The following is a 16,866-nucleotide window of genomic DNA, read 5'->3' as shown; positions in this document are numbered from 1 at the left end:
CCAGAGTGCTGGGATTACAGCGTGAGCCACCACACCTGGCCGACACACAGATGGTTATTTACAGCTGGGAAACATGCAGCACACTCTCTTATTTTCTATTCTATTTTTTGTTGTTGTTGTTCTTGTTTTTAATGCTGACTGCAACCTCTAAAATGATTTCAAGACCCACTAATGGGCTGCAACTATAGTCTGAAAAATCTTGCTCCAGAAACAACTACCTTCATTTGTATGTTAATGTTCTGATTTTCTAAGTCCTGACTTTACAACCATACGACACAAGCATAGCAACTTTGTAGTCTGGCTCCACACATCAACATAGATTCGTCCTAAAATCAAAAAAAAAAAAAAATTTAGAGCAAAGTGAATTCAGCACATTCAGTGGTTTATAGATCAAGGAACTAAAACACAAATGGTAAGGAATTAACCAAAAGTATTAACATTCTTGAATATTTGAGAGGAAGTGATGCCTTAGGAAAAGGTATCTCTGCTTTGACAGAAGATGTAGATCTAGATCCTTCAAAAGACGTAGAAGTTGGCCGGATGTGGTGGCTCACGCCTGTAATCCCAGCACTTTGGGAAGCCAAAGTGAGCAGATCACCTGAGGTCAGGAGTTCGAGACCAGCCTGACAAACATGGTGAAACCCTCTCTCTACCAAAAATACAAAAATTAGCCAGGCATGGTGGCGTGCGCCTGTTTATCTCAGCTACACAGGAGGCTGAGGCAGGAGAATCACTTGAACATGGGAGGCGGAGGTTGCAGTAAGCTGAGACCATGCCAGCCTAGGCAACAGAGTGAAATTCTGTCTCAAAAAAAAAGAAAGACATAGAAGTCACTTCACCTTAAGCTCTGGCTAGATTATTGATATTACTCTCCTTAATATAAGTCCTAACTTCATTACTCTCTCACTCTTTTTATTTTTTCTTGGTATCTTCCAAATGCAATGTCTTATTCTTACCCAGCTAATAAACGAGACAGTATAGGGATAAGAATGAAATCTTGGGATAGCGTTTTTCTCATCTTGGGAGTGATCATTTGAAAGAAAAGATAAGGACCGAATATGAGTACCATGCGTGGATGCCATGCTGCTAAGAGGTATTTCACAACTCCAGTGAGTATCAGGAGAACGACTATTTGCAAAGATGGGGAACAGGAAGGTTAAGAGACTTAGGGTGACAAATGAACAAGATTCAATAGCACCATTATTAGTCCAGGGGCCCCCAAACTGGGGAATGGAAAAGAAGGCTATGTGTACATATATTTTTAAATTTTAATTATTTTCTTTTTTTTTTTTTTTTTTTTTTTTTGAGACGGAGTCTCGCTCTGTCGCCCAGGCTGGAGTGCAGTGGCCGGATCTCAGCTCACTGCAAGCTCCGCCTCCGGGGTTTACGCCATTCTCCTGCCTCAGCCTCCCGAGTAGCTGGGACTACAGGCGCCCGCCATCTCGCCCGGCTAGTTTTTTGTATTTTTTAGTAGAGACGGGGTTTCACTGTGTTCGCCAGGATGGTCTCGATCTCCTGACCTCGTGATCCGCCCGTCTCGGCCTCCCAAAGTGCTGGGATTACAGGCTTGAGCCACCGCGCCCGGCCATTTTAATTATTTTCAATTGTCATATAAAAATGGCATATATTTATCATGTGTGACAATGATGATTTTATTGTTGTTGTTGAGACAGGGTCTCCCTCTGTCATCCATGCTGCTGTGCAGTGACATGATCACAGCTCACTGCAGCCTTGACCTTCCAGGTTCAAGTAACCTTCCCACTTCAGCTTCCTGAGTAGCTGGGACCACATGTCACCACCACAGGCTATTTTTTTTTTTTTTTTTTTGGTAGAAACAGGGCCCCACCATGTTGCCCAGGTTGGTCTCAATCTCCTGGGCTCAACTGGAGCATGATATTTTAATACATACATTTATTTTGTTGTTGTTGTTGTTTTGTTTTGTTTTGAGATGGAGTCTCACTCTGTTGCCCAGGCTGGAGTATAGTGGTACAATCTTGGCTCACTGCAACCTCCTCCTCTCAGGTTCAAGCAATTCTCCTGCCTCAGCTTCTCAAGTAACTGGGATTATAGGCACGTGCCACCATGCCCAGCTAATTTTTTTATTTTGAGTAGAGATGAGGTTTCACCACGTTGGCCACACTGATTTCGAACTCCTGACCTCAGATGATCCAACTGCCTTGGTCTCTCAAAGTGCTGGGATTACAGGCACAAGCCACTGCGCCCAGTCTGATGTTTTGAAATATGTTTACTCTGTGGAGTGGCTAAATTGAGCTAATTAACATATGTATTACCTCACATACTTATTTTTTGTGATAAGAAAACTTAAAATCTACTCTCAGCAATTTTCTACGATACATTGTTATTAACTATAATTGCCATGTTGTACAATAGATCTCTTTAACTTATTCATTCTATATATGAGCTAATGTCTATTTTAAGGATATTTCAGGGGGTGTTAAATCCAAGAGAAACTCACTTGGAAGCAAGGTGATCTTTGTTTTTAACCCTTTCTTCTTTTAGAGACAGACTATCACCCAGATGCAGTGTAGTGACACAATCATAGCTCACTGCAACCTTGAACTCCAGGGCTCCAGCGATCCTCCCATGTCAGCCTCCTGAGTAGCTAGAACTGCAGGCATGTGCCACCACACTGTGCTAATTTTTAAATTTTTTGTAGGCAAGGGGTCTCACTATGTTGCCCAGTCTGGCCTCAGACTCCCAGCCTCAAGCAATCCTCCTACCTCAGCCTCCCAAAGTGCTGGGATTACAGATGTGAGCCACCACAGCTGGCTTGCTTTTTTTGTTGTTGTTATTGAGACAGAGTTTCACTCTTGTTGCCCAGGCTGGAGTGCAATGGCACGATCTTGGCTCACTGCAGCCTCCACCTCCCAGGTTCAAACGATTCTCCTGCCTCAGCCTCCCAAATAGCTGAGATTACAGGCATGCACCACCACGCCTGGCCAATTTTTGTATTTTTAGTAGAGGCGGAGTTTTGCCATGTTAACCAGGCTGGTCTCGAACTCCTGACCTCAGGTGATCTGCCCACCTCAGCCTCCCAGTGTTCTGGGATTACAGGTGTGATAGGTGTGATCTGGGCTGCTTTTTTTTTTTTTCTTTTTGTAGTAAAATATATATAACATAAATTTACCATATACATAACATAATTTACCATTTTAATCATTTTAAATATACACTTCAGTGGCATTAAGTATATTCACAATATTTACAACCATCACAACTACCCATTTTCAGACCTTTTTCATTGTCCCAAACTGAAACTCTGTAGCCACTATGCAATAACTCCCCATTCTCTCTTCCCCTTAGCCCTTAGACATTTGTCTCCTTCCCGTTTCCATGAATTTGTTAGTCTAAGCACTAAGCAATATGTATGGAATCATACAGTATTTGTCTTTTTCTGTCTAGCTCAGTTCACTTGCTAGCAAATATCTTATTTATTATTTTTATGATTTGTGATGTTATTATAGAGACAGGGTCTCGCTATGTTGCCCAGGCTGGTCTCAAACTCCTGGGCTCAAGTGATTCGCCAGCCTCCCAAAGTGCTAGGTGGGATTACTGGCACAGTCAGCCACTAATATCTTTTTTTCTTTTTTAGAGACTGAGTCTCGCTCTGTCACCCAGGCTTGGGTACAGTGGCATGATCTCAGTTCACTGCAACCTCCACCTCCCAGGCTCAAGCAATTCTCCTGCCTCAGCCTCCTCAGTAGCTGGGACTACAGGCACCCACCACCATGCCCGGCTAATTTTTGTATTTTTAGTAGAGATGGGGTTCCACCCTGTCGGCCAAGATGGTCTCAAACTCCTGACCTGCCAATATCTTTTAATTCACATATTTTCCCCTCAAGTAAGCCAGAGCTAATTGATTCTTTTTTTAATGGCTCAGGAAACTTTTAGGACAATGAGATTAGAGGTGCCTGATGTCAGGGGTGTCTGCATAGATCCATCTAGGCAAAACTCAGCTTCCTTGCAACTTTACCTAAGCAAAGCCTAGGTCAGAACTTGGGCAAATGTTCAGAAGGCTAACATTAAGCAGGCTTTCTAACAAATGCACTGCTGGCTATAGGCCCCACACCTGAGGAGGATGTAGTACACTCATGGTAGAACCACTGGGCCCTCACTTTTATTCTTACAAGTACTTCTAACAAGCGTCTAAGGTGTTTGTTTGTTTGTTTGTTTGTTTGTTTGTTTTTGAGATGGAGTCTCGCTCCCAGGTGCTGGAGTGCAGTGGCGCGATCTCAGCTCACCACAACCTCTGCCTCCTGGGTTCAAGCCATTCTCCTGCCTCAGCCTCCCAAGTAGTTGGGATTACAGGCGCCCACCACCACGCCCAGCTAATGTTTGTATTTTTAGTAGAGACGGGGTTTCACCGTGTTGACCAGGCTGGTCTTGAACTCCTGACCTCGTGATCCATCCACGTCGGCCTCCCAAAGTGCTGGGATTACAGGCATGAGCCATAGCGCCCAGCCGCGTCTAAGGTTTCTAATCCTATCATATTGTAGAAATCATATAATAGAATGAGAGGAGAGAGGAGCTGCTGCAGCAGGCTCAGCAGCAGTAAGAGATGATTGCAAGGAAGAAGAGAGGAAGTCAACTCCCACTCGCCTTGGAAGGCCATCAGTCATCACTGTCTTGCAGCATAATAGAGTTGATAATTCAACATGATAACCCTGCAGAATCCATTCCTTCATTCAACAGACTTGAGCTTGAATTCAGGCACTGTTGCGGAGAGATCAATAATGCTCAGTGCCTGCCAATTAAAAAAAAAAAAAAAAAAAAGGCTACATTGTGACCATTACTCTTTTTCTTGCTTGCTTGCTTTTTTTGTTTTGTTTTGTTTTGTTTTGTTTTTGAGACACACTCTTGCTAGGTTGACCAGGCTGGAGTGCAGTTCAGTGGCACGATCCGATCACTGCTCACTGTGGCTTGGACCTCCTGGGCTCAAGAACCTCCCACCTCAGCCTCCGCAGTAGCTGGGATTACAGGTGTGTACCACCACACCAGGCTAACTTTTTCATACTTTATGATTTTTTATTTTCCCCATCCAATGACCCATCAGACATCAGGCTAATTTTTACATTTTTTGTAGAGATGGGGGTCTTCTTATGTTGCTCAGGCTGGTCTTGAACTCCGGGCCTCAAGTGATCCTCCCTCAGCCTCCCAAAGTGCTGGGATTACAGGCTGAGCTACGAAGGCAGGCCTGACCATTTTTCTTTATTCTTTTTTTGTTTCTTCCATAACCACAATGCCATTATCACTGTTAATAAACTTTTCTCTTTTTTTTGGAGACAGTCTCACTCTGTCACCCAGGCTGGAGTGCAAGCTACAATCTCAGCTCACTGCAACCTCTGCCTCCCGGGTTCAAGCGATTCTCCTGCCTCAGCCTCCCAAGTAGCTGAGATTACAGGCACCCACCACCACGCCTGGCTAATTTTTGTATTTTTAGTAGAGATGGGGTTTCACCATGTTGGCCAGACTGGTCTTGAACTCCTGACCTCAGGTGATCCACTCACCTCGGCCTCCCAAAATGCTAGGATTACAGACGTGAGCCACCGCACCCAGCCTGACCATTTTTCTTGAAGGGAAACTACCAGTATTTCTCCCAAAGGTTTTTTTGTTGTTGTTGTTGTTTTTGTTTTTGAGACAGGGCCTCACTCTGTGGCCCAGGCTGGAGTGCAACGGCACAATCTCTGCTCACTGCAACCTCCGCCTCCCAGGTTCAAGCAATTCTCCCACCTCAGCCTCCCGAGTAGCTGGGATTACAGGCGTGCATCACCACGCCCAGCTAAGTTTTGTATTTTTTGATAGAGATGAGGTTTCACCATGTTGGCCAGGCTGGTCTTGAACTTCTGACCACCTCAGCCTCCCAAAGTGCGGGGATTACAGGCATCAGTCACTGTGCCTGACCTCTCCCAATGTTACTATGTTATTATTTTTGAAACTTTCAATGCTTAAAATGGTTAGCCCTCAGTCATCTCTTTTTTTTTTTGTTTTGTTTTGAGATGGAGTTTTGCTCTTGTTGCCCAGACTGGAGTGCATTGGCGCAATCTCGCCTCCTGGGTTCAAGCGATTCTTCTGCCTCAGCCTCCTGAGTAGCTAGGGTACACCACACCTGGCTAATTTTTTGTATTTTTAGTGGAGACAGAATTTCACCATGTTAGCCAGAATGGTCTCGAACTCCTGACCTCAGGTGATCCACCCACCTTGGCCTCCCAAAGTACTGGGATTACAGGCGTGAGCCACCGTGCCCGGCAGCCCTCAGTCATCTCTAGCATATCATCCTTGACCAGAATTCTGGGTGAGGCTCAACTGTATATGAGTTTCACCTTTACATGAACCCATTTGGAGCTGACCGCTGGCATGTGAGTACGAAAGGAATTTTCTGTCCTTCTTTTTCCGGATTGCACCTAGGTGTTCATGCTCAGCTGAGAGAAGGCTGGGAACAGAACACAGCCAAAGCTACAGTGTTTCGATAGAAAGCATTTTCAGATCTTCAGTAAGAGAATGAGCATTCTTGAGAAAATAGGCTTTCACTGTTTTTGTGTTTTTGTTTTGTTTGGGGAGTGGGCAGGGAGTAGGGGTGGAAAGGAATGTAAATTAAAACCTTACAAGAGTGCAGGCACGGTGGCTCACACCTGTAATCCCAGCACTTCGAGAGGCTGAGGTGGGCAGATCACTTGAAGTCAGGAGTTCAAGTCCAGTCTGACCAACATGGTGAAACCCTATCACTACTAAAAATACAAAAATTAGCCGGGTGTAGTGGCAAGTGCCTGTAGTCCCAGCTACTCGGGAGCCTGAGGTGGGAGAATTGCTTGAACCTGGGAGGCGGAGGTTGCAGTGAGCCCAGATCGCACCACTGCACTCCAGCCTGTGCAACAGAGTGAGACTCCGTCTCAAAAAATAATTAAAAATAAAAATAAATAAATAAATAAATAAAAACCTTACAAGAGTATAGCTCACACAAAAAAGCTGAGGGCGGGAGGGTGCAGGGCGTGTAGCTCACATGTGAAAACACACTTGTAAAAATTATCCAGGACATTAAACTCGTCCCTGCAGCTGTGCCTCCAAGCCTCTCGCACAGGCTGTAAGTGCCTGGTGTGGCCTGTGCTGAGACTGTCCCGTGCTATGCGTGCTATGCCCCATCCACGTGTGTCCTTTCCTAATCATCCTGCCTCTGGGAGGAGCCTTCTCCCCTGGAGGCTTCCCTGGGCCCTCGCTGAGCCGGCCTCTCTCCCTGTTCTCTCCCTGGCTGCAGCACCCTGTCCAAGTGCTGCCACGCAATGGTGGCGCTGATCTACCCCTTCACCTGGCAGCACACCTACATCCCGGTGCTGCCACCCGCCATGGTCGACATCGTGTGCTCACCAACGCCCTTCCTCATCGGGCTGCTCTCCAGCTCTCTGCCCCTGCTCAGGGAGCTGCCGCTGGAAGAGGTGAGCTCCCACTCGGCCCTGTCCCCCTCCCTGCAGGGTGCGGAGAACAGAGCAGGGTGCTGGCCCTGCAGGCATCATGGAGCAGTTCTCAGAGCCAGCAGTGTTGGGGAGCAGGGCGCAGGGGCCACCAGGGCTTTCTCTGGCATGTGTCCTGCCCAGAGGCTGACTCAGTCAGACCCTCAGTGACTGCAAACACTGTTTTCCCTTCCAAATGAAATGCCTGGTATGAGCACCCCTTGAGAAGGTCAGCAACGAACAATTTAGCCAGATGTCGAAACTCTTAAGTCATGAATAGCCCTCTGCTCTCCCCTGCCCTCCCGCCCACTCCCCCACATTGAGGAGCTAGCAAGATCCGGTCCTTTGTCATATCCGTTAAAAATGTTTTTGATCCCCAAGTTCTGGGTGTCCAGTTTAGCATCGAAGCGGGGAAAGTCCTCCTTGGCACTTGTGGAGTTACTTAGCCCCAGCCCCTTCTTCTAAATGGTGTCGACCCTGAGGACTGGGGACTTCCAGCAGTCAGAGAGGGAAGCTTAAATAATGTTGCTCAGCCCTGAAGCACCAGGAGGAACGCCTGTCCCTGTGTCCTGCAGTTCTGTCTGGGTGCCTAGAAGCGGCTCCTCGAATTGCCCAGATAGTCCTAATGCCCCATTAAACATCACCCACCAGCCTTAGGGCTTCCAGTGCAGGCTTGAGGGCCGCCAGGAGTTCGTCTGGCGCCCTGTGCTCCTGCAGGTGGCTCAGTTCATCCCCGGAGGGTGTGAGTGGGAAGGAAGGAGAGGTGGCCCTCCCTCCGCTCCTGGGCAGGCCTCCTGTGTTTCCAGCTGTTGTTATGGTGACCATCCAGGCCCCTGGCTCCTCCTCCATCATGGCCAGTGGCCTTGGCTGGGGTCTGAGTGAGGGTCGTGCTCTCAGGAGTAGCAGCCCTTGTGTGGCCTTTGCGCCCCAGGCACCTCACTTGCCCCATCCTGGTCCTGGCCCAAGTCTCATTCTCACTCTGAGGAGTGAGGGAGGAAGTGCTTTATCCTGAAAGGCTTCAGCAGTGAAAGCCCAAAGCCTAACCGAGTCTCAGGTGGGTTTCTCTCCTCCTCTCCGCTGGAGAGAAATGACACGGTTAAGTGGGCAACTGGGGGAAGGACAAGGCAGCGGCCCCAGGGTGGGAACCAGGGAGGCCTGTAGTGTCTTTGGCCCACCTCAGTAGCCCACACCCTAGAAGGCAGCATGAGAAGCTCTGCCTCAGCCAGTGTGAGCCAGGCGGAGAGTCCAGCCACAGCACACACGTGTCCCAGCCTGCGGTGTCAGTGTTGAAAGCAGGCAGTTCAGGAAGGACCCTCCCCAGCCCTGCTCTTCATTATCTGTGGCTACTGTGGCAATATCAGGAAACCACACATGGCTCACCCCCAGTCCCGCCCCAGCTGCCTCTCTGCATGCCAAGAAGGAAGAAGGCTACGAGTCCATCCCTATCCCAGAAGCCCTGGTGACAGTGACAGTCCCTCTCCTCTCATCTCATAGGTCCTTGTGGTTGACCTCGTCAACAGCCGGTTCCTCAGACAGGTGAGTGAGGCCAGCGACGGCCTCCTGCTCCCTTTGTCTTCACCTATTTGTTGTTTGGGGCTCAGCTCTCCAGCCTTGGAAAGGCTCCGTGGAATTGCAGAGCAGGGTGGCAGAGCTGTGTGACCCAAGGACGGGGCTGGGCTGAGGACAAGCCAGAAGGCAAGGGGCAAAAAGGAAGAGTTTGGACAAAGGATTGCTTTCCATGTGTTCTGACACAAAATGGTTTTCTAACAATTAGAAAAAAAATATTTGTAATCTTGTAACTATAGGTACCCAGATATTTCATTTTTAAAAATAGCTAGGTGCAGTGGCTCAAGCCTGTAATCCCAGCACTTTGGGAGGCTGAGACAGGTGGATCACCTGAGGTCAGGAGTTTGAGACCAGCCTGACTAATATGGTGAAACCCCATCTCTATTAAAAATACAAAAATTAGCCAGGCGTAGTGGCGAGCACCTGTAGTCCCAGCTACTTTGGAGGCTTAGACAAGAGAATTGTTTGAACCCGGGAGGTGGAGGTTGCAGTGAGCCAAGATTGCACCACTGCACTCCAGCCTGGGCGACAGAGTGAGAACCCATCTCCAAAAAAAAAAAAAAAAAAAAAGATAGGGTCTCACTATGTTGCCCAGGCTGGTCTCAAACTCCTGGCCTCAAGTGATCTTCCCACCTCAGTCTCTTCAGTAGCTGGAGGCGTGCACCACCATGCCCAGCTTCAATATGCATTTAAAGAATATTTGCCCCAGCCTGGTGTCTCACGCCTATAATCCCAGCACCTCCAGAGGCTGAGGCAGGAGGATCACTTGAGCCCAGGAGTTAAAGACCAGCCTGGGACAACATGGTAAGACCCTTGTGTCTACAAAAAAATTTAAAAATTACCCAGGCCTGCTGGTGTGCACCTGTAGTCCTAGCAGCTACTCAAGAGGCTGAGGCAGGAGGATCATTTAAGCCTAGGAGTTCAAGGCTGCAGTGAGCTGAGATTGTGCCACTGTACTCCAGCCTGAGAGACAGAGTGAAACCCTTTCCTGAAGAAAAAAAAAGGAGAGAAAAGGAGACAGGAAAAAAAAATGTATTTGTGTGTGTGTGTGTGTGTGTGTGTGTGCGTGTGTGTGTGTGCGTGTGTGTGTGTGCGTGCACGCGTGCGCCTTAAAAGGACTGAAAGGAAAACCCAATGAAACATTAATGTGTGTTGTCTTGGGGAGGGAAACTGAAAGGAGACAGATGATGAGTGATTTTTAAAATTGTTTTAGTACATTCATATATTTTTATAATGACCATCAGTTACTTTCACTAGCAGAGAAGATAACACACACTTTTTTTTTTTTTTAATCATTTGCCAGAGAGGCCTAACTTCTGTCAGATATAGGAAGAAGTAATTATAGTAATTACAGAAATTTTCTGTGGGCATTCTGATGGATTACTTCCAAGTGTTGCCACATTGCTGAAAAGTTCAGTAGCATTAGTGCTGTTTTTTTATCATTACTTTCACTTCCTCAAGGCCCACAGGGTAGGCCCTTCCCGAGACCCTCCTGCTCTGAGGTGCAGATCCCAAAGTCAGCCTTGGATCACGCAGGCCGTCTGCCCTGGCCAGAATCCCCTGGTTACCAGAATCCACTGGCTACCCTACAGGATGGGGCAGTGGAAATCATCTATTGAGTATCCTGTCAGTGCCAAGCCCTTTCACAGGGTAATTGTAGTCCATTTTAGCTTCACAACAAGGTACAGATTGATTGGTAGTCCATTTTACAAGTGGGGAAAATGACGCTCCCGTCGCTTGTAAAAAGTAGGCTCGGCTGGGTGCGGTGGCTCACGCCTGTAATCCCAGCACTTTGGGAGGTCAAGGTGGGCAGATCACCTGAGGTCAGGAGTTTGAGACCAGCCTGGTTAACACGGTGAAACCTCATCTCTACTAAAATTACAAAACATTAGCCAGGCGTGGTGGCACACGCCTGTAGTTCCAGCTACTTGGGAGACTGAGGCAGGAGAATTGCTTGAATCCAGGAGGCAGAGGTTGCAGTGAGCCAAGATCGTGCCATTGCACTCCAGCCTAAGCGACAAGAGTGAAACTCTGTCTCTAAAAAAAAAAAAAAAAGGTAGGCTCAAGATGGAAAGCTCGGACCTCTGGCTTTCAGTTGTATTCCTTCCATGAAACTGGGGACTGAGCCAGGCCTGCCCTGCAGTGACTCCAGTGTGTCCTGCGGCCAGGACACAGCCACCATGCCCATACGCCCGCCTGCTACCTCTGCTTTCCAGATGGATGATGAAGACTCCATTCTGCCCCGAAAGCTTCAGGTGGCCCTGGAACACATTCTGGAACAGAGGAACGAGCTGGCTCGTGAGCAGGACGAAGGGCCCCTAGACAGCAGGCACGGTAAGTGTTCGGCCACCTCCCAGTGGGTCTCTCCCTTCCGCTCTGAGGGTCAGGGAACAAAAGGGCAGTGGCCAAGGGCCAAGTAGGAAAATGGGCAAGGGAGACATAAGGACAGAAACTGGGGCCTCATTCTGTTTATCCGGATTTCACTCCCATGATGAATTGTGGGAAAGGTTTTCCCACCTCCCCCATTTTGGCCCTAAAGTACCTGTTTAAAAGGGGGATGTGGAAATTATCTGGGCATGGTGGCACATGCCTGTGGTTGCAGCTACTCGGGAGGCTGAGGCAGGAGGATCCCTTGAGCCCAGGAGGTTGAGGCTGCAGTGAGCCATACCACTGCACTCCAGCCTGGGCCACAGAGTGAGACCCCATCTCAAAAAATCAAAAATTAAAAACTGTGGCCAGGCGCGGTGGCTCACACCTGTAATCCCAGCACTTTGGGAGGCCGAGGAAGGTGGATCACCTGAAGTCAAGAGTTCGAGACCAGCCTGGCCAACATGGTGAAACCACATCTCTACTGAAGATACAAAAATTAGCTGGCCATAGTGGCAAGCGCCTGTAATCCCAGCTACCCGGGAGTCCGAGGCAGGGGAATCGCTTGATCTAGGAGGCAGAGGTTGCAGTGGACCGAGATCATACCACTGCACTCCAGCCTGGGAGATAGAGCAAGACTCCATCTCAAAAAACATAAAAGGCTGGGGCCGGGCACAGTGGCTCACGCCTGTAATCCCAGCACTTTGGGAGGCCGAGGCGGGCGGATCACAAGGTCAGTAGATGGAGACCATCCTGGCTAACATGGTGAAACCCCATCTCTACTAAAAATACAAAAAAATTAGCCGGGCGTGGTGGCACACGCTTGTAGTCCCAGCTACTTGGGAGGCTGAGGCAGGAGAATGGCATGAACCCAGGAGGCAGAGCTTGCAGTGAGCCGAGATCGTGCCACTGCACTCTAGCCTGGGCGACAGAGCAAGACTCCATCTCAAAACAAAACAAAAACATAAAAGGCTGGGTGCAGTGGCTCATCCTGTAATTCCAGCACTTTGGGAGGCCGAGGTGGGCAGATCACTTGAGGTCGGGAGTTCGAGACCAGCTTGTCCAACATGGTGAAACCCCATCTCTACTAAAAATACAAAATTTAACTGGGTATGGTGGTGCGCACCCATAATCCCAGCTACTCGGGAGGCTGAGGCAGAGGAATTACTTGAACCCAGGAGGCAGAGGTTGCAGTGAGTCAGGATTATGCCACTGCACTCCAGCCTGGGCGACAGAGTGAGACTCCATCTCAAAAAATAAAAATAAAAATAAAAACTTGTTTTTAACAATTTAAAATTTAAAAAATTAATCAGGGAAAGAAACGTCTTAATAACCTAGGGTAACCCTCCTCCTGGATAATCACAGTTTCCATCAAGGGAACTAGCAGTTACTATACTTTGATTACTAATTGGCTTGTCTCAAGGGCTCTGGCCCAGCCTGTCTGCCCTCACCGTTCCTGGCCTTTCCTCCCCTTACTCAGGCTCAGAGTCCAGCCCCTTGAATGAGGTGGTGTCTGAAGCCTTTGTCCGCTTCTTCGTGGAGATTGTGGGACACTACTCTTTGTTCCTGACGTCCGGTGAGCGCGAGGAGAGAACCCTGCAGCGGGAGGCCTTCCGCAAAGCTGTCTCCTCCAAGAGTCTCCGCCACTTCCTGGAGGTCTTCATGGAGACTCAGATGTTTCGGGGCTTCATCCAGGAGCGGGAGCTGCGCCGGCAGGACGCCAAAGGTTAGGGGCATCTTCTCTGTTGGGGCCAAGTCAGCTAGAGCTCCCCCTATTCCAGGCGGCTGATGAGCAGGGAGAAAGATCACAGGGCAGGGGCACAGATAGGGCTGTGCCCACCTCCCCCAGAGAGCTTGCAGTTATGCCCTGATTGAGCTGGTGGGAAGGCCCCCTCTCCTGGCTTCTCTGTTCCCTCTGCCAGCCTCTCCCAGAACCACATTCTAGCATCTGTGGCAAGGTCTCCTTCTATCCCATTCTTTCCAAATTGATGAAATTCTCAGGCTGGGCACAGTGGGTGACTCATGCCTATAATCCCAGCACTTTGGGAGGCCGAGGCGTGCAGATCACTTGAGGTCAGGAGTTCGAGACCAGCCTGGACAACATGGTGCAACTCCTTTTCTACAAAAATATTTTTAAAAATTAGATTGGTGTGGTGGTATGTGCCTGTAGTCCCAGCTACTCAGGAGGCTGAGGTGGGAGGATCACTTGAGCTTGGGAGTGGAGGTTGCAATAAGTCAGATCATGTCACTGCATTCCAGCCTGGTTGAAAAAGCAAGACTCCATCTCAGAAAAAAAGAAAAGAAAAGAAAACTGATTGGAGAGTATGACTTACAGGAGGCACCTGCCGAAGGAGTTTTAAAAATATTAATAGATCTACCAGATCCATTTAAATATCTCTTTACAGATCATTTGGTAAGAGAGGTGAGAGACACACAAGCTTAAAAACTACCTGGAAGCTGGGCGTGGTGGCTCACACCTGTAATCCCAGCACTTTGGGAGGCCAAGGCAGGTAGATCACCTGAGGTCAGAAGTTCAAAATCAGCTTGGCCAACATGGTGAAACCCCGTCTCTACTAAAAATAAAGAAAATTAGCTGGGCGTGGTGATGTGTGCCTGTAATCCCAGCTACTCGGGAGACTGAAGCAGGAGAATTGCGTGAACCCAAGAGGCGGAGGTTGCAGTGAGCCAAGATCGCACCATTGCACTCCAGCCTGAGCAACAAGAGTGAAACTCCATCTCAGAAAAAAAAAAGAAAAAGAAAAGGAAAAAAAAAATTACCTGGAAAAAGCCGGGCGCTGTGGCACACTCCTGTAATCCCAGCAGTTTGGGAGGCCGAGGTGGGCAGATCACCTGAGGTCAGGAGCTCGAGACCAACCTGGACAACTTGGTGAAACCCTGTCTCTACTAAAAATACAAAAATTAGCTGGGCGTGGTGGCAGGCACTTGTAATCCCAGCCACTCAGGACGCTGAGGCAGGAGAATCGCTTGAACCCAGGAGGCGGAGTTTGCAGTGAGCCACAATGGCGCCATCACACTCCAGCCTGGGTGATACAGCAAAACTCTGTCTCAAAAAAAAAAAAAAAAAAAAAAATCCAGAACCCTCTGTCCATGAAAAATCAGTCAGCAATAAGACAGAGTGCCTGAAGCTCAGACCCCAGGGGTCTGAGAAGCCGCCTAGGAGATGGCCTATCCAGCCATCCTCCCTCCACAGAGGGACTCCTGGAAAACTAAGCTGCTTGGCTAGGGCCCTCTTACAGGAGAATGCAGGGAAATGGGAGTGCACAGGCACCCCTTCCGAGCCAGGACAGTCTGGTTCGACTTTTCTTTTTTTTTTTTTTTTTTTTGAGATGGAGTTTCATTCTTGTTGTCCAAGCTGGAGTGCAAAAGCACAACCTTGGCTCACCGCAACCTCCGTCTCCCGGGTTCAAGCGATTCTCCTGCCTCAGCCTCCCAAGTAGCTGGGATTACCAGTGTGCACCACCATGCCTGGCTAATTTTTTGTATTTTTCAGTAAAAACGGGGTTTCACCATGTTAGCCAGGCTGGCCTCGAACTCCTGATCTCAAGTGATCTGCCCACCTCGGCCTCCCAAAGTGCTGGGATTACAGGCGTGAGCCACCATGCCTGGCCACTCCAGTTCAGATTTAAAACCGCCCACCTGGCACAGTGTAGACGCTTGGAAGGCGTTTGTTGAATAAAAATAGGATTTCATCTACAAGGTGGCTTTATAGCCTTCCAAAGACAGTTATTGCACAGGTGGGGCAACTATAAGAGCAATAAAACCCTTATAAAACCTGATTCAGAGCATGTTTATAGGAGCAGCTTAGTCTCAGAAACAAGGTTTCTCTTTTTTCTGGTAGGGAGGAAATGGGCACGTTTAGAAGCACAAAGACCAATAACTCAAATGACTGGGATTTCTCTTGTTAACAGGTCTGTTTGAGGTCCGAGCCCAAGAGTATCTGGAAACACTCCCCAGTGGAGAGCACAGCGGTGTCAATAAGTTCCTGAAGGGACTAGGTAAGGACCCGGGCTCTGGGTGCCCAGCCTATGTGCCTCTGAGTTGTCTGTCTCCGAGTCCCAACCAGTTCCCTCCACTGGAGCCAGCGCCCTGAATAATGCAGAGCTCTACGGCCTGCGCTGGGCAGATGCTACTGGCATTTTAACCTCCTGTTCTAATCTGTCCCCAAAGAGAAAACAAAGGAAACGCTGCCCCCAGCACCTCCTTTTCTGGGTCCCCGGGCTTTCTCGCTATCTTCTTTCTCTATGATCTCCTACACTTTTAAATCTCAGTGGAACTGAGCCGAGGGAGCATGGCAGGAACCAGACAAGTATATCTGACAAGGAAGACTCGCACTGGTGTCCAAATTCCCCTGGAAAGTAGAAACGTCACACTTACAAGGACTGCAGTTTAATCAGTGAAAAGGCCTTACAGGAAAAGGGAGGATGAAGAACACAGCAGAAAAAAGAAGACGGATGCCCCAGTAGGGAGGTGTCTGCAGCAGTGAGGCTCTCCCAGAGGGCCTGCCAGGGGTGCCATGTCTGTGCCTCCTGCAGGATGAAGGGCTACCTGGAAGCGGAGTGTTTTAAATAACACAGCATTGCTGGGCACTTTCTCTTCCCTTGGCTCCTGAGGGATGTGTTAATTCAGTGCTTTCTTTATTACCACAGCAGAAGCCAGCCCTCCTAGACAGCTCTGATGGTCTTCCTTTCAAACCCCTCAAAGTCTAAGGAAGACCCTAGGGGGATCTCTGGAAAGAACAAAGCCCCTTTGGTTTATCCAGAGCAAGGGATGAGGCTCCCTGGGGTGGCGTGGGGGCCCCGTTACCCACACCACTTCTGGGTGGAAAGGGCAAGATTTATCTCACCCTCCTTTGTCTACCTTGTGAAATGTTCTCATTTTCCTTTTTTTTAGGCAATAAAATGAAATTTCTCCACAAGAAATAACTCTCAGCTCAGCCTCAAGGGAAAACTTCCTCCTAGTGCAGCTCCATGCTTTAAAAACAGTTCCTGGGGGCCTTTCTGAAAGGCTGGCTCCCAGGTTGTCCTGGTGCGGAACTGGAGGCCACGGTGGCTTCTGACTGAGGCTGGGCTTTCCCCTGGATGGGGGCCTGGAAGCCACCCGGGAGGACAGCCCCGGAAAGGGAGCCCGAGACCAGGCGTGTGGCGGACATGCAAATGGGTTGTTTCGGCGGTTGGGGTTTTTTTTATCTTAGATATTAAAAGTAAGAAAAATGTGTGGGTTTTCTGTTTATTATGCCAAGGCCAAGAGGAGCCTGTCCTGCCCTACATGTTCCCCTTGTTCGTCCCATCCAACCACTCAGCAATGGAGCTAAGAGGTGCGGTGATGGGCAACAGAAATGAGGTGCTCCTCTGGGCGGGGCTGAGGACACACGAGGACTGTGAGGGGAGGAGGCAGAGCCGGTGCCTCGGGTTCAGGGCGCGAGGCCTCCTGGTGAAAGGCTGAGCCCTTG

The 16,866-nt window shown here is 48.9% G+C and overlaps 1 protein-coding gene across 8 annotated transcripts in view; it reads left to right on the top strand.

Moving 5' to 3' along the window:
- The window catches only part of DENND2A (DENN domain containing 2A), a 123,463-nt gene extending 106,836 nt beyond the window's left edge, over positions 1 to 16,627 (top strand). For 6 of the 8 annotated variants that reach the window (XM_015448139.4, XM_045387424.3, XM_074036145.1 and 3 more), the window contains 6 exons: positions 7,271 to 7,448; positions 8,958 to 8,999; positions 11,246 to 11,363; positions 12,877 to 13,122; positions 15,326 to 15,412; positions 16,308 to 16,627. In XM_015448139.4, coding sequence (XP_015303625.3) covers positions 7,271 to 7,448; positions 8,958 to 8,999; positions 11,246 to 11,363; positions 12,877 to 13,122; positions 15,326 to 15,412; positions 16,308 to 16,339 — 703 coding nt within the window. In that variant the 3' untranslated portion in view covers positions 16,340 to 16,627. Of the gene's footprint in view, positions 1 to 4,885; positions 5,001 to 7,270; positions 7,449 to 8,957; positions 9,000 to 11,245; positions 11,364 to 12,876; positions 13,123 to 15,325; positions 15,413 to 16,307 lie in introns of all 8 variants that reach the window. The other 2 variants (XR_012432934.1, XR_012432933.1) reach the window with 2 other exon arrangements.
- The last annotated feature ends 239 nt before the right edge of the window (positions 16,628 to 16,866 follow it).

Source organism: Macaca fascicularis, chromosome 3 (genome assembly GCF_037993035.2).
Source record: "Macaca fascicularis isolate 582-1 chromosome 3, T2T-MFA8v1.1".
Taxonomy (NCBI): domain Eukaryota; kingdom Metazoa; phylum Chordata; class Mammalia; order Primates; family Cercopithecidae; genus Macaca; species Macaca fascicularis.
This window is presented reverse-complemented; position numbering and strand designations above follow the sequence as displayed.